General features: G+C 59.5%; 1 protein-coding gene across 6 annotated transcripts in view; it reads right to left on the minus strand.

Moving 5' to 3' along the window:
• The window catches only part of LOC135975299 (fibrinogen-like protein 1-like protein), a 117,148-nt gene that overhangs the window by 24,331 nt on the left and 72,035 nt on the right, over positions 1 to 20,782 (minus strand). For 2 of the 6 annotated variants that reach the window (XR_010592226.1, XR_010592228.1), the window contains one exon: positions 11,755 to 11,889. Coding sequence is in view for 3 of the 6 variants with exons in the window: in XM_065565672.1 (XP_065421744.1) it covers positions 8,902 to 9,283 (382 nt within the window). In the remaining 3 variants the exon portion in view is untranslated. Of the gene's footprint in view, positions 1 to 8,901; positions 9,601 to 10,910; positions 10,974 to 11,745; positions 11,890 to 15,375; positions 17,594 to 20,641; positions 20,756 to 20,782 lie in introns of those variants that run through there. The other 4 variants (XM_065565673.1, XM_065565674.1, XM_065565672.1 and 1 more) reach the window with 4 other exon arrangements.

The raw sequence follows: 20,782 nt of genomic DNA on the forward strand, positions 1-20,782 counted from the left end.
GTTTGCTGACAGGAGACTGTACATGAGACCTTGTAGTTGCGGGGGTGACACAGGCACTATCATGTGCATGGGAGTTTGAGCAACAGGGCAGAGGCCTGTGTGGGGCAAGGAGGGCAGGGATTTGGGAAGCAAGAGCAGAGGATCAAACCCTTTCTTAATGTGGGTCGGGATGAGCCCCATTTCAAAGACAGAGAAAGTGAGCCACCAGGTGGGAGAGTGACCTGGCCAGGATCACGTTACCGCTCAGTGGCAGGACTGCAAACAACCCGTTCCCTGATCTCCTCACTGGACCCTGCTGCCCCTCCTGTATGACCCCTCCAGCCATCCTCGCCCACAGGCCATCCCCACCACTCTCCAATACCAGGCTGTTTCCACAATGGAAGCAGCCTTGTAACAAAGTTCACTCACCAATAGGTGCCCATTCCTTCAAGGCCTGGGGTCACAGATTTCTTGGGCTAGCACGCCCGCCAGCAGGTTTTTGGTTGGGAACTCAGCCCTTCTGCCAGGCGACCATCTTTTAGTCCCACTCCTTCCTGGGTCGTGCTCATCCCAAACGAAAAGTCAAAAAATGTCTTTAACTGAAACAAGATCCTCTGTCCCTTGGGGGCTTTTCCTCAGCCTGACTTTGGCTCGGCCTGCCCTTGCTGGCCTTGGTAGCCCTTTCTATGGCCCTGTACATCCCCTTCCTTAGAGACCGTGGCAGAACCAGTCCTACCCTGGATTCTAGGTTCTGCCCCAAGGCCCTGTACCCAACAGCTAGGTCTGCTCCTGTACCTTTGTTGCGGTTTCCCCTGGTTTCCCCTCAGCTGGAGCTCACTCTGTAATCCATTTGGCCTAGCTCCAGGCTTTATAGCCCACAGGCCAAGCCCCCCGTTATATACCCTCCTCCTTAGAACCTGGCCCACGCGGGGGCAAGTTCTATTCTTCTCCAAGCTTCATCCCTCCTCATCTCATCGCTGTCACCGGCTGCGCGCTTGTACAGCCTGTGCGCAGTGTCTGCAGCTCCACTGCCAGCTCGCTCGGGGCAAACCTTCTCTTCTGCAGTATCCCGACGCTCTTCCTGCAGCCACTCAGTCTCATGAACAGCTGCTTGCAGAGCCTCTTCTGAAGCCTTTAGCGTCTTCTGTTGCCTTTTTGCTACTGCCGCTGCATATGCCAAAACCTTTTCGGTCAGGGTCTGAGAACCCACCATGGACTGCTCCACCCTTGTGTTTGTCCCTCCTCCAGTCTGCTTCATCTCTGGGCCAATCATTTCGTCCTTCATCTCCCTGCAGCACCCGACAGGGTGTGTTGGTGGAGGGTCTGCAAGGTCCATGGCCACCCCAGCCACCTCCACCTTGCCTGCCTCATGGGGGTTTGTGTCAGAGGACACCTTCTCCTTTCTTTCTAACTTCTTAGGGCCCTGGCCCCTTGTTCAGCCACTCAGCAATTTCCTAAGCAGGCCGTGTCTTTAGATATGGCCTGCTTCTCTGCCCCCAAAACAAAGAACTCTTGCTCCCATCTTGGCATTAGGCCACGCTTGTACCCTTTCTCATGCCCTTCTCCCTGGGCTAACCTTCTCAGCACTGCCCAGGCATGCTCTCCTTCTCTGCTCTTTTTGTCCATGGGCATAGCAGACCCTGGGTTGATTTCCCTTTGCAGGATCTCTCACAGTTATTGCTGCTGCTGCATCTGTAGCTCCACCTGCACTTCCTTCTGCGTCTGTTGGTTTTCTAGGAGCTGCTGGAGAGACCCCTAGATCTGCTTTGGCTGCTTAGCCAGTCCCTGGAACTGAAGTGGGAAATCCAGCGACCAGCTTGGTCCCTTGATACACCTGCTTGGGGGAGGGATAGCTCAGTGGTTTGAGCATTGGCCTGCTAAACCCGGGGTTGTGAGCTCAATCCTTGAGGGGGCCATTTAGAGATCAGGGCAAAAAACTGTCTGGGGATTGGTCCTGCTTTGAGCAGGGGGTTGGACTAGATGACCTCCGGAGGTCCCTTCCAACCCTGATATTCTATGATTCCTTCAGCAACCAAGACTTCCCTCACGGATCACAGGGGGAACTCAATCCTTCCAGCTATGCCAATCATAAATGAATCTACTCATCATTAGGTGCCCCCCGGCGGTCAGGCATGGCATCACAGCCCTCTCGCTGGGCTAGCGTCCCCCATCCATGGTCGCTCCAGCACCACGGCAGTTTCTCTGCCTGGTAACTCCGGCCAGGTCACCACCTTTAGTCCACCCTTCTGGGGCCCAGCTTGCCTCACACTAAAAGTCCAAAGAGGTCTTTCCACAGGCAGAAGTCCTTCTGCCATCGCTGGGGCACTTGCTCAGCCTGTAGCCCCCTTGCTGGGCTTGGGAACCCTCTCCAGGTGCATGTACGCCGCCTCCTCTGGGGCCGGTAGAGGAACCCAGTCCCACCCTGACTAGGGTTACCATATTTTGTGCCTCCAAATGGAGGACACTCCACAGCCCACGGCCCCGCCCCCAGCCCCGCCCAACCCCGCCCCCTCCCCAAAGTCTCCGCCCCCTCCCCTGCTTCCCGCGAATATTTGATTCGCGGGAAGCCTGAAGCAGGTAAGGAGGGTGTGGGGGGAGGAGGCGCGGCCCAGGCTGGCCCCCCGGCGTTTCCAGCCTGGGTCAGCTCGGGCCCTGGGGTGCCGGCCCCGGCCGACCACCCCCGGCCCGCCCAGCACTGCCGGCCCCCGGCGGCCCGGCGCACCCCCCGGCTCCCGGCCCCGCGGGCCCAGCTCCCCGCCGGCCCGGCTCCCCGCGGGCCCGGCTGACCTGGCTCCCCGCGGGCCCGGCTGACCCGGCTCCCCGCCGGCCCGGCTCCCCGCGGGCCCGGCTGACCCGGCTCCCCGCGGGCGGCTCCCCGCGGGCCCGGCTGACCCGGCTCCCCGCGGGCCCGGCTGACCAGCTCCCCGCGGGCCCGGCTGACCCGGCTCCCCGCCGGCCCGGCTGACCTGGCTCCCCGCCGACCCGGCTCCCCGCGGGCCCGGCTGACCCGGCTCCCCGCTGGCCCGGCTCCCCGCAGGCCCGGCTGACCTCCCGATTTTCCCGGACATGCCCGGCTTTTGGGGATTTCCCCCCGGACGGGGATTTGAGCCCCCAAAAGCCGGACATGTCCGGGAAAATCCGGACGTATGGTAACCCTAACCCTGACATTGATAGCAGCTCAGGGCCCTGGACCCAACAGCTAGGTCTGCACCTTTCTCTTTGCTGCACTTTTCCAACCTCTCTTCTCAAGTTCCCCTCCAGGCTTTCCTTGCTGCTCTGAACTTACTACTTCGTTCTCAATCCTGTTGCTACCCCAGCTGGGGTGTATCACCACTGAAGTCTGGCTCTTTACGGGGGCGGATATGGTGCCTCTCAGTTCGGGCTCATACTGTAATCAGCTTTCTGTGAGTGCCAGGGGGCTCCATTTCCCCTTCCACTAGCTCCCCATTTACAGAGAGCCAGAGCAGTACCTGCAGCAGGGAGCGGGAGTTGCTGGTGGCCTCAGAGGCACAGGCCCTGCAGCGCCTCGGACACCTGGCGCAAGTGCCGCATGATACGGAGCTGGCGCATCACATTGGCCGTGACGTCCTCCTGCTGCAAGTGAAGGAGAACCTGTCTGAGACTCAGACGCCTCCGAGGAATCAGGGGGGATTAACGGCCCCTGGAACCAGCAGCATTTCCACCCAGCCCCTGCCCACCTCTGAGGGATGGATTCCCCCTCCTGACCCCCAGGATGGAGTCTTGTTGTCCTTCCTAGTGACCTCCAGTGGCAACCCCCCTCCTTGTACGGGGAGCTCCTGCCACTTCCCCCTCAGTGCCCCTGACAGCTGGTCCACCTCCAATCCACAGCTCAAGTTCTCAGACCCCTCTCCTCCAGCCCCACCCAGTTTGGGTAGGGAGCGGACTGTAGCGGGGGGGCAGGAGGGATTCTGGCAGCAGTGAAGTGGGATGTGGGCAGGTTGAGACCTTTCCCCAAGTCACCCCAGCCACTAATGCTGAAGCCGCAGGATGGCAGCCCTGGTGAATGGGACGGATCGGCAGCCCCTGCTGACTGAATCCTCCTGTTCTCTCCAGTGCAGGGCCGGCTTTAGGAAGGGCGGGGCCCAATTCGAACATTTTTGGCGGGGCCCCGGCAGGGATGACTAACAAAAAAAAAATGTAAAAAAAAGCCTTTCATTTCTTCCATGTATTATTTACTTTCCATAACTATATAAATAATAAAATTATGTATTATGTACATTGCATCATATATGCTGTTGATCGGTTATTAATGAGCTCCATTTCACGTGTGTGGGTCCCCGCCACTCCCTGGGGGTGTGCTAGGGTGACCAGATGTCCTGATTTTATAGGGACAGTCCCGATTTTGGAGTCTTTTTCTTATAGGATCCTATTATCCCCCACCCCCTGTCCCGATTTTTCACACTTGCTGTCTGGTCACCCTAGTGGTGTGCACATGTGTGGGTCCCAGCTGCTCCCTGCCCCCCTCATTGGGGGGGGCTAAGGGGAGGGACTGGCTAGGGGCACTCAGAGCTCGGGGGAGGGGCTGTCCAGGGGGCACTCACAACCCAAGGAGGTGGGTGGGGGAGGGGCACACAGGATTTCAGGAATTCCCTGGCAGTGAAGAGCTGCTGGCGGCAGGGAGGAGCCAGCCGTGACAATCCCCACTTGGGATCCCTGGCTGGGCTAGTGGCTATGGGGGCCCGTGGCCAAGCTGCAGCGGAAGGTGACCTGAAGGAAATGCCTCGGCCTCGGCCTCCGGCTAGAAAGGGCCTGGGCCAGACAATGACCCACCGCGCAGTGTTCCAGCTCCCTGCCCCACACCTGCGGGGCACGGCCCCTCCTCTGTAGGGAGGTTGGCATGTACCTTAGTGCTGCTTCCTCCATCCCCAAAGGCCTCTCCCAGCCAGTCTCTGGCAACCCCTGCCGTTCAGTACGCACATTACCCTGCTGTGACATACCGGGGGGGGGACCCCTCGGGGATGGGGGGGCTGTCACACAGCTGGGCAATTTAACCCGGCTGGTCCGGGGTGACTGTCCCCCTGGAGCTGGGGTCTCAGCCCAGGTGTCTCTCTGCCCTTCCCCCCAGTCGCCCCCAGGCGAGGTGGGAGCGCCCCACGTTGCGTTCCAGCCCCACATTCGCACCCACAAGTGCTGGTGGGTTCCAATCCCAGCTGAACACGCCCACCCAGCCCTAGTGCGGAGCAGAAGGGCCCAGCGCTGCCCCACAGACCCTCTGGCTCTCCGAGCCCGCTCTTACCCATCACCGCAGCACGTATGGCCCAGGCTGAACGCTGCTGCTCTGTGCAGAGAGGCTGGCACTTCTCGCTCCTGCCATACGAGGGGCAGGTGCTGCTACGACTGCTCCCCCTAACCCCGCCCTGCTGCGCTCTGGGGATGCTGCCCTGCTGTGGAGCTCTCAGGTGTCTTGAACTGGAATATGTTTGGAGAGAAACTGCTAAGAAGCCTTATCAGCCCCGAGCAGAGAGTACCTGGGAGCCTGTCTGGGTCGGGCAGGTCTGGTACAGCCTCCCCCAGATAAGGCTCTTCCCTGGACCTGCCACCGATTGGAATCTGGAACGATTCCCTCCGAGGTAACACCCGGGGCAGCCAGGGCAGGGCAGGGCACGGCCTGCTCCCCTGGAGCGTTAGGGCTTTCAGGAGTCAGAGGTGTCAGCAGAGCAGGTTGTACGTTAAAGCAGCGAAGGCAGTTGGGGGGCAGAGGAATTGGGTGCTTTGCCATTGCACTTGATCAGCTCAATTTGAAAATTCTTTCAAAGGAAATCCAGATGTATACATCTGACTGGGGTACATGTACACACATACTCACGTGCACACACTCATGTGCACATACACGTACACACATACATGTACATATACACATATATACAGACGTACACATACACGCACACACGCTGTCCCTGGAGGGCCCCAGGATTCGACTGACAGGGTGGCTGGCTATTATGGAGGCACAAATGGGCTGGGAGAAAATAATCAAGAAGAACTTTTGCTGAAAATGCAAACCTAAGCTGGAAATCTGTGCAGGGCTGGGCTCAGCAAAAATGATCTTTTTAGTTGTTCTTATTAGCCGTGGTCTTTACTTCCTGGTTTGCGTCGGACCCAGGCAGGAGACTGGGCTGCTCTCAGCTGTAAAGCCATTGGAATGAGCCAGGTTGGAATGAGCCAGGCCCTCAGAGCCTTCTGCCACCAATCGCCCCAGCAGTCACTGATCCACACCAAACCACGTCCTTCCAGTCAGGCAGTTTCATATGCACACGTCAAACCCTTGGTTTGCCACTCAGACACCACGGTGATGGGCACAGTAAGGACCGAGAGACGCTAAACAGGCAGACAGACAAGGAAATAGTGGCCCTGCCTACAGGTGTGTGTGTGGTGCAAACGGATGAACACCAATTGCTGGCTGAAGGCACAACCTTAATTCCCGCATCTCCTGTCTGTCAGCTATCGTTCGCTTGGCAGCCTGAGCTCCGATTTCTAACGCAGCGTTTTGCTCTGGCCTATTGTGGTTCTCATGTCCGGGGGCGCCTTGGCCCCTGGTATCAGGAGCGGTGCTAAGGAGGCTGCTTTTCAAAGGTCCTTAAGTAGAGTTGCCAACTTTCTACTTGAACAAAACCAAACGCCCTTGACCCAACCCCTTTCATGCCCTTCCCCAAGGCCCCACCCCCACTCACTCCAGCCCAGCCCACCTTCCTCAGTCGCTCGCTCTCACACCCTCACTCACTTTCACTGGGTTGGAGCTGGGGGTTGGAGTGCAGGGAGGGGGTGAGGGCTCCGGTGGGGATGCGGGCTCTGGGATTGGGCTGGAGATTAGGGGTTTGGGGTGCCAGAGGGGGATCCGGGCTGGGGCAGAGGGTTGGGGTGCGGACTCTGGGAGGGAGTTTGGGTGCGGGAGGGGGCTCAGGGCTAGGGTAGGGGATTGGGGTGCGGGTGGGGGTGTGGGGTCTGGGAGGGATTAGGGTACAGGAGGGGGTTCCGACCTGGGGCAGGGGTTTGGGGTGCCGGGTGTGAGGTCTGGGAGGGAATTTGGGTGTGGGAGGGGGTTCCGACCTGGGGCAGGGTTTCTGGGTGCGAGCTCCGGTCAAGCGGCGCTTACCTCAGCCGGCTCCTGGTTAACGGCACACCGGTGCTAATGCAGGCTCCCTGCCTGCCCTGGCTCCGCAGGACTCCCAGAAGCGGCCAGCACGTCCCTGCAGCCCCTAGGAGGAGGCATGGCCAGGCAGCATTGTGTGCTGCCTGCGCCCACAGGCCCCGCAGCTCCCATTGGCTATGGTTCCCGGCCAATGGGAGCTGCAGAGCCGGCACTCGGGATGAGGCCATCTCCTGGAGCTTCCTGCTCGCCCCTGCGCCTAGGGGCTGCAGGGACGTGCTGGCCACTTCCGGGAGCCCCGCAGAGCCAGGGCAGAAAGGGAGCCTGCCTTAGCCCCGCTGTGCTGCCGACCAACCAGACTTTTAATGGCCCGGTGGGCAGTGCTGACTGGAGCTGCCAGGGTCCCTTTTCGAGCAGGCGTTCTGGTCGAAAACCCGACACCTGCCAACCCTGTGTCGAAGGCCCTGATTTGCGAGTGAGCTAAGCCTTCTGTGCTAAATGAGATCCCTTAACCTTTTCCTACACCCCATCCCCACCCCACCCCCTTTACCTGCTTCATCTGCCCGGTGTGGGGTGTTGTGACCCTAGAGCATGAGTTCCCTGCCACAGGGCCTGTCCTCTTGTCCCTGGGGGTGCAGTGTCCAGTCCCAGGCACCCTGCCTACAGACTGGGTGTGACAAAGTGGGAATGGTCTTAATGTTTTCTCTGAATACTGTGGGTGCCTCAGTTTCCCCTATGCATTTCTTAAGTATCTAGGTGATGGGATAAGGGTGTGATTGTTGCAGAGCCCGAGAGGGCAGGGGTGTGCAGGGGTCTCCACAGAGAATGGCCAACACCCTGTCTCCTGGCAACTGATGGCCTGGGCCCCTCCCCTGCAAGGTGCCAACTGAAGGTGTTGGAGAACAAAGAGATCAGGTGACCTCCTGGCCCAGGAAAGAGACAAAGGCTGGAGGGTTTCAGTTTGGAACTGGCTGGGGAAACGGAGGGAGGCCCAGCACCGGGGTCTGGGCTCCTTACCCCCAAGATGGACCTGACTGAGGGGTCCTGTTCTCTGTACCTACAAGCTCTGTTTTGGACTGTGTTCCTATCATCTAATAAACCGTCTGTTTTACTGGCTGGCTGAGAGTCCCGGTGAATTGCAGGAAGTGGGGGGTGCAGGGCCCTGATTCCCCCATTCTCCGTGACAACTGGGGCCTCCGGGTAACGCTGGAGTAGGAAGATGTCACGGGTTGCTGTTATTACTGTCTGAGTTGTGTTATCATTATCTGTCCTCCGGCTTTGGGTGGGTCCATGCTGCAGATTTGCTTGTGTCCCACAGTGTCTAATGGGGTTGGAATCCCGCAGGTTTGTTATCCTGGGGGAGCTCAGCGTCCGTGTGACCAGTGCCAGGGACACATGCGTGTGTGATCTCCTGGCCACATGGAGCCCACCCGGGCCGCCCTGTTCTGGGCACACCCTGGATCTGACTGTCAGCCGAGGGCCGAGCACTGGGCATATAACCAATGTTCTGACTTGACCCCAGCCTCATGGCCTGGCGATCCTGGTCTGTCATCCCCCCCCACAGGGGACAGACCCCCACAAAGATGGTTGGCCTGGAGGGGGTTTGGCTCCTGTCAGTTTTCAGGAGATGCTGGCAGGGCCGGACCCCACACCACAGGCCAAGGGGCCACTGAGCACAATCACACGGTGACCACAGCCACAAGCTACTCCCCATCCCTGCTGGATGAATGTCGGGTGAGACACAGAGACAGCGCTTGGGAGCCACAAACGCTCTGCCAGTTGGGCAAAGCTGGGAATGTGACAACAAGATAACACACCTGCCTTCAGGTGCTTTGAGTGGATGTTCCTGATTGCATGGGTGGGTCCCTTTAAGATGTTCAGGTTGTGTATTTCCAGGGTGAGAACTGGGGCTGACAGGGCCAGCAGGCCGGTGAGGAGCAGGAGACGAGGGCACCGGGCAGCTGCAAAAGGGAAGAGCCGGTGAGAAGCTGGGAACACAAACCCGTCCTTCAGGAGCCGCGACTCCCAGTTCCCTCTGCCAGGACAGTGCCCCTGGAGCAGCCAGCTAAGAGCACGCTCCGCTGCTCCGCGCTCACAGCAGCCCAGAGGGGAGGGGAGCTGGGGAGCCAGGCGGGGCGATTGGGAACGTGGGGGCAAGGTGGTGACCGGGATAAGGGGAATTATGGGAGAGAAGAGCATTGGGGGAGGAGTGTCTGGAGGACTGGACCAGGGTTGTGGGGGAACCTGTGGTTCTGGGGAGCCCCCTGCATGGTTGCTTGAAGCTGCAGCCTCTGTTCCCTGGCACAGCCCTATGGGAAGCCCTAGTTGCCTTGCTGTGGAGACAGTCACTGTTGCCCAGCCCAGATTCCCAGCTCAGGCCAGTCCCACAGTCAGGCTCCCCCGTCCATCCCCCTACGCACAGACATCCTCCCCACAGATTTCCAGAGCCCTGCTTAGCCCTGCCTGCCCCCACCCCTGCTCCTCCCATGGCCTGTCTCCCAGGGCCCAGCCCACGCCCCGTGCTGCCCAGCCAGCCTTCCTGGCTCACTGTGGCTCTGCAGGGCGCAGTGGGATCAGCCAATGACAATCTGGTGGAATCCTGTGGGCTGGATGACAAAGACGCCACTGACCCTGTTCCAGGTTATCTCGCTGCAGTCCTTGGGCCAGACTGTGCACAAGAGAGAGATCGCTTTCACTAAACCACGTGGAACAGAACCCTGCTCAGCTCTTCCCACCCTGGGTGAGTGAGAAAGGGCCCCTCCGGTGTGCCACAGACAGCAGTGTCTGCACTGACACCCCGCATGCTTTGCCAGCCCATTGTCAAAGAGGCTTCAACAATGGATGCAGACACTGAGCCTGAACCTGCTGGCACAGCCCTGGCATTAGGTCCTGTCACCCACTCCTGGGCAGTTTATTCTCTAACTAGCTACTTTGCACGTGCACACGTAGGTTTCCCAGAAGACAAACAGGCCCCTGTTCATACTCTGCAGGGGTTTTCGGGGAGGTGTTTAACACGGCAGACACGATGCGTGGGACACTGCGAGCTAACAGCACCGTGTGTCCTGTGGGGTGACTGTATCTTACAGCAGCGGGTTCTGCACCCCCTCAGCTCTCAGCAAACTCCTGTGCCAAGGGCTCTGCAACAGAGCGTGTGTGCTGAGGCCACCGATACCAGCTGCCAGGGAAAGGAGGAGTCTGTGGAGTCAAAGGATCTTGCCACTCATCCCAAATTTTGGCTGCAAACTCCCCACACCTGCAGTAGTGAGGGACACGGCCCAGTGGGTCACAGCCCTGGGTCCTGGATCCCACACAGTCTATCAGTGGTGCCACTTTCCCTGCAGAAAGATCATGACCCAAAGCTTCTCCTCTGCAGGACACGTTACAGTCTGTGTGTATCAAGCCCTTTCCCCCACACCCTCCCACCCTCTGCCATCAGAGTTCCTGCTCCCAGGGGCCTGTATAATCCCTGGGGATTCCCCTCTGGCTCAGTCAGACAATGCATCCCAATGCCTTGTTCTGCCCTGCAGGGAGAAGCTGTGTGAATAACTCTTGTTGTTCTTCATATCCGAGGGGTAGCCGTGTTAGTCTGAATCTGTAAAAAGCAACAGAGGGTCCTGTGGCACCTTTAAGACTAACAGAAGTATTGGAGCATAAGTTTTCGTGGGTGAATGCCTTGCGTCTGATGAAGTGGGCATTCACCCACGAAAGCTTATGCTCCAATACTTCTGTTAGTCTTAAAGGTGGCACAGGACTCTCTGTTCCTTCTTGTTGTTCTTGCATCTCATTTCTGCAGGGTGTGGATAGGTGAAGCGTGGGATACTCTTACCGTGGGCCTCTGGTAACTGCGGATCACTGGCTCTGCTGTGCCGCAGGCTCCCTTTCCCCTGATCTGTAGGGACAGGAATTGGGAGATCCGCGTGATATGAGGGGTTGGCAGAGACTGTCTCCCAAGCACCAGAGAGTGTTAGCAGTGCATTCGCCTCTCCTTCTCCGTGTCCCTGAAACCCTCATCCAGGACAAACCGTTCTTCTGCCCACACTTCTGCAAACCCCCCTCACTGCTCTACCTGGATTCCGTCTGCTCCCGTCCAGTCTGGCCCAAATGCAGCCACCAAACTCACCGCCCGCTCCCGTGGCTCTGCCCACACCACCTTGTGCCTTCCAGTCCCTTCCCTGGCTCTGCAGCTCCTCCTGCAGCAGCTTCCAGCCCCCGCGCCTCCCCTCGAGCTCTGCACAGCCCTGCCCTGCCTAGCTCGAGCTCTGTGTTAATTCTGCACCAGTCGCCCTGCTGCCTGCGCACCCCCATCTCATCCCGTCTGCCCCTGCCTGGCTCGGGCCCAGGCTGCACCAGTTCACTCCTCCACGCCCCCTCTGCTGCCCAAGGCAACCAGCACCTCCTGGCTTTGTCCCATGCTGCTCCCTGCACTGCAATGGGCCAGCCCCTGTGCCCCCCCGAACCTCCCTCCCTCCCTCCCCTCCCTCAAATCGCCAAAGAGCTCAGCGTGGTTTGAATAGAGAGCTACAGTTGGATTGTAATTTCTCCCAGTGGCTTCAGGCCTCCATAATCCCCAGGCAGCCAGTGAGTGACGTCCTGGGGCCCCAGGGCTGGCAGGGACCCCTAGGGCCAGAGGGGAGGGCTATAGAAGCAGACACATGACACACCTGCCTTCAGGTGCTTTGGGTGGATGTTCCTGATTGCATGGGTGGGTCCCTTTAAGATGTTCAGGTTGTGTATTTCCAGGGTGAGAACTGGGGCTGACAGGGCCAGCAGGCCGGTGAGGAGCAGGAGACGAGGGCACCGGGCAACTGCAAAAGGGAAGAGCCGGTGAGAAGCTGGGAACACAAACCCGCCCTTCAGGAGCCGCGACTCCCAGTTCCCTGTGCCCGGAAATGGCACAACCGAGAGCTGGGACTGCTGGACCCTCCCCCCTCGCCCAGCACAGCCTGGCACTGCTGTTAATCGGTTATTAATGAGCTCCGTTTCACGTGTGTGGGTCCCCGCCACTTCCTGGGGGTGTGCTAGGGTGACCAGATGTCCTGATTTTATAGGGACAGTCCCGATTTTTGGGTCTTTTTCTTATAGGATCCTATTACCCCCCACCCCGTCCCGATTTTTCACACTTGCTGTCTGGTCACCCTAGTGGTGTGCACATGTGTGGGTCCCAGCTGCTCCCTGCCCCCCTCATTGAAGCAGGTGTGCAGGGTTACTGCCCTGGGAACTGCAGGGCAGGGGCTCACTGGAGGTAGGGTCTGGCTGCAGGAAGGACAAGGGGTGCGGGGCTGGCTGGAGACAGGGGTGTGTGGGGCGGGCTGGCTGGCTTCAGGCACGGGGATGCCGCAGGGGTTGGCTGCAGGCAGGGCCGGCTTTAGGCCGATTCAGCCGATTCGGCTGAATTGGGCCCCGCGCCAACAGGGCCCCGCGCTGCAGCTATCAACCCCGCCCCGCCCCCAGCTCACTTCCCCGGCCCCTCCTCCCCTCCCCTGAACGATTCGCCGGAAGTCTGAGACGAAGCAGGGGCGGGCCAGCAGCACGAGGTAAGCTGGGGTGGGGGCGGGAGAAGGGCTCCGGGGAGGCGCGCCCATCCCGCAGGCCCCAGCGGCTCTGGCCCGGCTTGGCTCCAGCCCGGCCCAGTCCCCGCGGCTCGGGGCCCCCCGTCCCCCCTGCGGCGCGGCCCGGGTCTTCCCCCCCCCCCCGTGCGGCTTCCGCGGCGCGGCTGGGATTCCCCCCGGCGCGGCTCCCGTGGCGCGGCTCAGGTCCCCCCGTCCCCGGCCCCCCGGTGGCGTGGCTCGGGGCCCCCCGCCCCCCCCGCGGCGCGGCGCGGCTCGGGTCCCCCCCCAGCGCGGCTTCCGCGGCGCGGCTGGGATCCCCCCCACCCCGGCGCGGCTTCCGCGGCTGGGATTCCCCCCGGCGCGGCTCCCGCGGCGCGGCTCGGGTCCCCCCGTCCCCGGCCCCCCGGTGGCGCGGCTCGGGTCCCCCCGGCCTCCCGGCGGCGCGGTGCGGCTCGGGCCCCCCCCACCCCCGGCGCGGCCCCCGCGGCGCGGCTCGGGTCCCCCCGGCGCGGCCCCCGCGGCGCGGCTTGGGTCCCCCCCCCCGGCGCGGCTTCCGCGGCGCGGCTGGGATTCCCCCCAGCATGGCTCCTGGGGCACGGCTCGGGTCCCCCCAGCCCCGGCCCCCCGGCGGCACGGCGCGGCTCGGGTCCCCCCGGCCCCCCGGCGGCGCAGCGCGGCTCGGCCCCCCCCCACACCCCCGGCGCGGCTTCTGCGGCGCGGCTGGGACCCCCACCCCACCCCCGGTGCGGCTTCTGCGGCGCGGCTGGGACCCCCCCCACCCCCACCCCCGGCGCGGCTTCTGCGGCGCGGCTGGGACCCCCCCCACCCCCGGCGCGGCCCCCGCGGCGCGGCTCGGGTCCCCCTGGCGGCGCGGCTCGGGTCCTTGCAGCAAGCCCCGCCCCCAGGAATCGGGCCCCGCTCTTGGTAAAGCCGGCCCTGGCTGCAGGAGGTGCGGGGCTTGATGCAGGGAGGGCACGGGGTGCGGTGCTGGTGTGGGTAGGGGGGTGCAGGGCTGGTGCGGGCAGGGGTGTGTGTGGGGCTGGCTGGCTTTGGGCAGGGTTGCAGGGGGGTGCGGCAGGGGTTGGCTGGAGACAGGGCAGGGGGGTGCGGCAGGGGCTGGCTGGAGACAGGGCAGGGGGGTGCGGCAGGAGCTGGCTGTGGGCAGGGGGTGCAGGACTGGCTGCAGGCAGGGCAGGGGGGCGGGGCTGGTGCGGGCAGAACAGGGGGGGCGGGGCTGGAGGTAGGGCAGGGGTGCAGCAGGGGCTGGCTGCGGACAGGGGGTGCAGGGCTGGCTGGAGACGGGGCTGGCTGCGGGCAGGGCAGGGGGTGCGGGGCTGGTGCGGGGACAGGGTGCAGCAGAGGCAGCTGGAGCCCCAGCCCTTTAAATAGCCCCCGAGTCCCCCGCTATCCCAGGGCTCTGGTGGCTATTTAAAGGGCCCAGGGCTCCCCTGCTTTTACCGCCCCAGCCCTTTAAATAGCCGCGGGAGCCCTGGGGAAGCAGCGGGGCTCCAGTGGCTATTTAAAGGGCCGGGGCGGTAGAGGCAGCGGGAGCCCCGGACTTTTTAAATAGCCCCCAGAGCCCCGCAGCCCTACCCCAGGGCTCCAGCAGTGGGGGGCTGGTAGCAATTTAAAGGGCCTGGGGCTCCGGCCCCTGCTGGGAGCCCTAGGCCCTTTAAATTGCCCCCTGGGGAAGCCGGGCCACCCAGGTACAGCGCACCGGCTCTTGCCGGTACACCGTACCGGGGCTTGGGCCCGGGGCCCGATTCAGGGGAATTGGTTGAATTGGCCTAAAGCCGGCCCTGGTGGGGGGATGGCCACAGAGCCGCAGGGAGGGGAACCCTGAGGTGTGGGGGCTGGGTGGGTACTGGGAGTTCCTCCTGAAGGGACGGGGGTTGGCCAAGGTCACTCAGCCCCGGGGTGTGGGAGGGGGACTGGCTGAGGTCACTCAGAGCCCCAGGAAGTCGGGGGGGCTGAGGGGAGGGACTGGCCAGGGGCACTCAGAGCTCGGGGGAGGGGCTGTCCGGGGGGGGGCACTCACAGCCCAAGGAGGTGGGTGGGAGGGTGGGGGAGGGGCACACAGGATTTCAGGAATTCCCTGGCACTGAAGAGCTGCTGGTGGCAGGGAGGAGCCAGCCGTGACAATCCCCACTTGGGATCCCTGGCTGGGCTAGTGGCTATGGGGGCCCGTGGCCAAGCTGCAGCGGAAGGTGACCTGAAGGAAATGCCTCGGCCTCGGCCTCCGGCTAGGAAGGGCCTGGGCCAGACAATGACCCACTGCGCAGTGTCCCAGCTCCCTGCCCCACACCTGCGGGGCACGGCCCCTCCTCTGTAGGGAGGTTGGCATGTACCTTAGTGCTGCTTCCTCCATCCCCAAAGGCCTCTCCCAGCCAGTCTCTGGCAACCCCTGCCATTCAGTACGCACATTACCCTGCTGTGACATACTGGGGGGGTAAACCCCTCAGGGATGGGGGGGGTGTCACACAGCTGGGCAATTTAACCCGGCTGGGCCGGGGTGACTGTCTCCCTGGAGCTGGGGTCTCAGCCCAGGTGTCTCTCTGCCCTTCCCCCCAGTCGCCCCCGGGCGAGGTGGGAGCGCCCCACGTTGCGTTCCAGCCCCACATTCGCACCCACAAGTGCTGGTGGGTTCCAATCCCAGCTGAACACGCCCACCCGGCCCTAGTGCGGAGCAGAAGGGCCCAGCGCTGCCCCACAGACCCTCTGGCTCTCCGAGCCCGCTCTTACCCATCACTGCAGCACGTCTGGCCCAGGCTAAACACTGCTGCTCTGTGCAGAGAGGCTGGCACTTCTCGCTCCTGACGTACGAGGGGCAGGTGCTGCTACCGACTGCTCCCCCTAACCCCCGCCCTGCTGCGCTCTGGGGATGCTGCCCTGCTGTGGAGCTCTCAGGTGTCTTGAACTGGAATTTGTTTGGAGAGAAACTGCTAAGGAGCCTTATCAGCCCCGAGCAGAGAGTACCTGGGAGCCTGCCTGGGTCGGGCGGGTCTGGTACAGCCTCCCCCGAGATAAGGCTCTTCCCTGGACCTGCCACTCATTGGAATCCAGAACGATTCTCTCCGAGGTAACACCCGGGGCAGCCAGGGCAGGGCAGGGCACGGCCTGCTGCCCGGGAGCGTTAGGGCTTTCAGGAGTCAGAGGTGTCAGCGGAGCAGGTTGTACGTTAAAGCAGCGAAGGCAGTTGGGGGGCAGAGGAATTGGGTGCTTTGCCATTCCACTTGATCAGCTCAATTTGAAAATTCTTTCAAAGGAAATCCAGATGTATACATCTGACTGGGGTACATGTACACACATACACACGCACACTCACGTGCACACACTCATGTGCACATACACGTACACACATACATACACACATGTACGCATACACATATATACAGACGTACACATACACGCACACACGCTGTCCCTGGAGTGCCCCAGGATGCGACTGACGGGGTGGCTGGCTATTATGGAGGCACAAAGGGGTTGGGAGAAAATAATCAAGAAAAACTTTTGCTGAAAATGCAAACCTAAGCTGGAAATCTGTGCAGGGCTGGGCTCAGCGAAAATGATCTTTTGAGCTGCTCTTTTTAACCGTGGTCCTGTACTTCCTGGTTTGCGTCGGACCCAGGCAGGAGACTGGGCTGCTGTCAGCTGTAGAAGCCATTGTAATGAGCCAGGTCGGAATGAGCCAGGCCCTCAGAGCCTTCTGCCACCAATCGCCCCAGCAGTCACTGATCCACACCAAACCACGTCCTTCCAGTCAGGCAGTTTCATATGCACACGTCAAACCCTTGGTTTGCCACTCAGACACCACGGTGATGGGCACAGTAAGGACCGAGAGACGCTAAACAGGCAGGGAAGGAAATAGTGGCCCTGCCTACAGGTGTGTGTGTGGTGCAAACGGATGAACACCAGTTGCTGGCTGAAGGCACAACCTTAATTCCCGCATCTCCTGTCTGTCAGCTATCGTTCGCTTGGCAGCCTGAGCTCCGATTTCTAATGCAGCGTTTTGCTCTGGCCTATTGTGGTTCTCATGTCCAGGGGCGCCTTGGCCCCTGGTATCAGGAACGGTGCTAAGGAGGCTGCTTTTCAAAGGTCCTTAAGTAGAGTTGCCAACTTTCTACTTGCACAAAACCAAACGCCCTTGACCCAACCCCTTTCATGCCCCTTCCCCAAGGCCCCACCCCCACTCACTCCAGCCCAGCCCACTTCCCTCAGTGGCTCGCTCTCACACCCTCACTCACTTTCACTGGGCTGGAGCTGGGGGTTGGAGTGCAGGGAGGGGTGAGGGCTCCGGTGGGGATGCGGGCTCTGGGATTGGGCTGGAGATTAGGGATTAGGGTACAGGAGGGGGTTCCGACCTGGGGCAGGGGGTTGGGGTGCCAGGTGTGAGGTCTGGGAGGGAATTTGGGTGTGGGAGGGGGTTCCGACCTGGGGTAGGGTTTCTGGGTGCGAGCTCCGGCCAGGCGGCGCTTACCTCAGCCGGCTCCTGGTCATAGAATCATAGAATCATAGAATATCAGAGTTGGAAGGACCTCAAGAGGTCATCTAGTCCAACCCCCTGCTCAAAGCAGGACCAATTCCCAGCTAAATCATCCCAGCCAGGGCTTTGTCAAGCCGGGCCTTAAAAACCTCCAAGGAAGGAGACTCCACCACCTCCCTAGGTAACGCATTCCAGTGTTTCACCACCCTCCTAGTGAAATAGTTTTTCCTGATATCCAACCTGGACCTCCCCCACTGCAACTTGAGACCATTGCTCCTTGTTCTGTCATCCGTCACCACTGAGAACAGCCGAACTCCATCCTCTTTGGAATCCCCCTTCAGGTAGTTGAAGGCTGCTATCAAATCCCCCCTCATTCTTCTCTTCTGGAGACTAAACAATCCCAGTTCCCTCAGCCTCTCCTCATAAGTCATGTGCTCCAGACCCCTAATCATTTTTGTTGCCCTCCGCTGAACTCTTTGCAATTTTTCCACATCCTTCTTGTAGTGTGGGGCCCAAAACTGGACACAGTATTCCAGATGAGGCCTCACCAATGTCGAATAAAGGGGAACGATCACGTCCCTCGATCTGCTGGCAATGCCCCTACTTATACAGCCCAAAATGCCGTTAGCCTTCTTGGCAACAAGAGCACACTGTTGACTCATATCCAGCTTCTCGTCCACTGTGACCCCTAGGTCCTTTTCTGCAGAACTGCTACCTAGCCATTCGGACCCTAGTCTGTAGCAGTGCATGGGATTCTTCTGTCCTAAGTGCAGGACTCTGCACTTGTCCTTGTTGAACCTCATCAGGTTTTTTTTGGCCCAATCCTCTAATTTGTCTAGGTCCCTCTGTATCTGATCCCTACCCTCTAGTGTATCTACCACGCCTCCTAGTTTAGTGTCATCTGCAAACTTGCTGAGAGTGCAGTCCACACCATCCTCCAGATCATTAATAAAGATATTAAACAAAACTGGCCCCAGGACTGACCCTTGGGGCACTCCGCTTGAAACCGGCTGCCAACTAGACATGGAGCCATTGATCACTACCCGTTGAGCCCGACGATCTAGCAAGCTTTCTATCCACCTTACAGTCCATTCATCCAGCCCATACTTCTTTAACTTGGCGGCAAGAATACTGTGGGAGACCGTATCAAAAGCTTTGCTAAAGTCAAGGAATAACACATCCACTGCTTTCCCCTCATCCACAGAGCCAGTTATCTCATCATAGAAGGCAATTAGGTTAGTCAGGCACGACTTCCCCTTCGTGAATCCACGCTGACTGTTCCTGATCACTTTCCTCTCCTCTAAATGTTTCATAATTGATTCCTTGAGGACCTGCTCCATGATTTTTCCAGGGACTGAGGTGAGGCTGACTGGCCTGTAGTTCCCCGGATCCTCCTTCTCCCCTTTTTTAAAGATGGGTACTACATTAGCCTTTTTCCATTCATCCGGGACCTCCCCCGATCGCCATGAGTTTTCAAAAATAATGGCTAATGGCTCTGCAATCTCACCCGCCAACTCCTTTAGCACCCTCGGATGCAGCGCATCCGGCCCCATGGACTTGTGCACGTCCAGTTTTTCTAAATAGTCCCGAACCACTTCTTTCTCCACAGAGGGCTGGTCACCTTCTCCCCATGCTGTACTGCCCAGTGCAGCAGTCTGGGAGCTCACCTTGTGCGTGAAGACAGAGGCAAAAAAATCATTGAGTACATTAGCTTTTTCCACATCCTCGGTCACTAGGTTGCCTCCCTCATTCAGTAAGGGGCCCAAACTTTCCTTGACTTTCTTCTTCTTGCTAACATACCTGAAGAAACCCTTCTTGTTACTCTTAACATCTCTTGCTATCTGCAACTCCAAGTGTGATTTGGCCTTCCTGATTTCACTCCTGCATGCCTGAGCAATATTTTTATACTCCTCCCTGGTCATTTGTCCAATCTTCCACTTCTTCTAAGCTTCTTTTTTGCGTTTAAGATCGGCAAGGATTTCACTGTTTAGCCAAGCTGGTCGCCTGCCATATTTACTATTCTTTCTACGCATCGGGATGGTTTGTTCCTGCAACCTCAATAAGGATTCTTTAAAATACAGCCAGCTCTCCTGGACCCCTTTGCCCTTCATGTTATTCTCCCAGGGGATCCTGCCCATCTGTTCCCTGAGGGAGTCAAAGTCTGCTTTTCTGAAGTCCAGGGTCCGTATTCTGCTGATCTCCTTTCTTCCTTGTGTCAGGATCCTGAACTCGACCATCTCATGGTCACTGCCTCCCAGGTTCCCATCCACTTTTGCTCCCCCTACTAATTCTTCCCTGTTTGTGAGCAGCAGATCAAGAAAAGCTCTGCCCCTAGTTGATTCCTCCAGCACTTGCACCAGGAAATTGTCCCCTACACCTTCCAAAAATTTCCTAGATTGTCTGTGTACCGCTGTATTGCTCTCCCAGCAGATATCAGGGTGATTAAAGTCTCCCATGAGAACCAGGGCCTGCGATCTAGCAACTTCTGCTAGTTGCCAGAAGAAAGCCTCGTCCACCTCATCCCCCTGGTCTGGTGGTCTATAGCAGACTCCAACCACGACATCACCCTTGTTGCTCACACTTCTCAACTTTATCCAGAGACTCTCAGGTTTTTCTGCAGTTTCATACCGGAGCTCTGAGCAGTCATACTCCTCTCTTACATACAGCGCAACTCCCCCACCTTTTCTGCCCTGCCTGTCCTTCCTGAACAGTTTATATCCATCCATGACAGTACTCCAGTCATGTGAGTTATCCCACCAAGTCTCTGTTATTCCAATCACATCATAGTTCCCTGACTGTGCCAGGACTTCCAGTTCTCCCTGCTTGTTTCCCAGGCTTCTTGCATTTGTGTATAGGCACTTAAGATAACTCATCAATCGTCCCTCTTTCTCAGCATGAGACAGGAGTCCTCCCCCCTTGCGCTCTCCTGCTTGTGCTTCCTCCCAGGATCCCATTTCCCCACTTACCTCAGGGCTTTGGTCTCCTTCCCCCGGTGAACCTAGTTTAAAGCCCTCCTCACTAGGTTAGCCAGCCTGCTGGCGAAGATGCTCTTCCCTCTCTTCGTTAGGTGGAGCCCGTCTCTGCCTAGCACTCCTCCTTCTTGGAACACCATCCCATGGTCGAAGAATCCAAAGCCTTCTCTCCGACACCACCTGCGTAGCCACTCGTTGACTTCCACGATTCGACGGTCTCTACCCCGGCCTTTTCCTTGCACAGGGAGGATGGACGAGAACACCACTTGCGCCTCAAACTCCTTTATCCTTCTTCCCAGAGCCACGTAGTCTGCAGTGATCTGCTCAAGGTCATTCTTGGCAGTATCATTGGTGCCCACATGGAGAAGCAGGAAGGGGTAGCGATCCGAGGGCTTGATGAGTCTCGGCAGTCTCTCCGTCACATCGTGTATCCTAGCTCCTGGCAAGCAGCAGACCTCTCGGTTTTCCCGGTCAGGGCGGCAGATAGATGACTCAGTCCCCCTGAGGAGGGAGTCCCCGACCACCACCACCCTCCTCCTCCTCTTGGGAGTGGTGGTCGTGGAACCCCCATCCCTAGGACAGTGCATCTTTTGCCTTCCAATTGGTGGAGTCTCCTTCTGCTCCCTTCCCTCAGATGGGTCATCTAGTCCACTCTCCGCATTAGTACCTGTAGAGAGAACATGGAAACGATTGC

The sequence above is a fragment of the Chrysemys picta genome, chromosome 13, assembly GCF_011386835.1.
Source record: "Chrysemys picta bellii isolate R12L10 chromosome 13, ASM1138683v2, whole genome shotgun sequence".
In the NCBI taxonomy this organism is placed as follows: domain Eukaryota; kingdom Metazoa; phylum Chordata; order Testudines; family Emydidae; genus Chrysemys; species Chrysemys picta.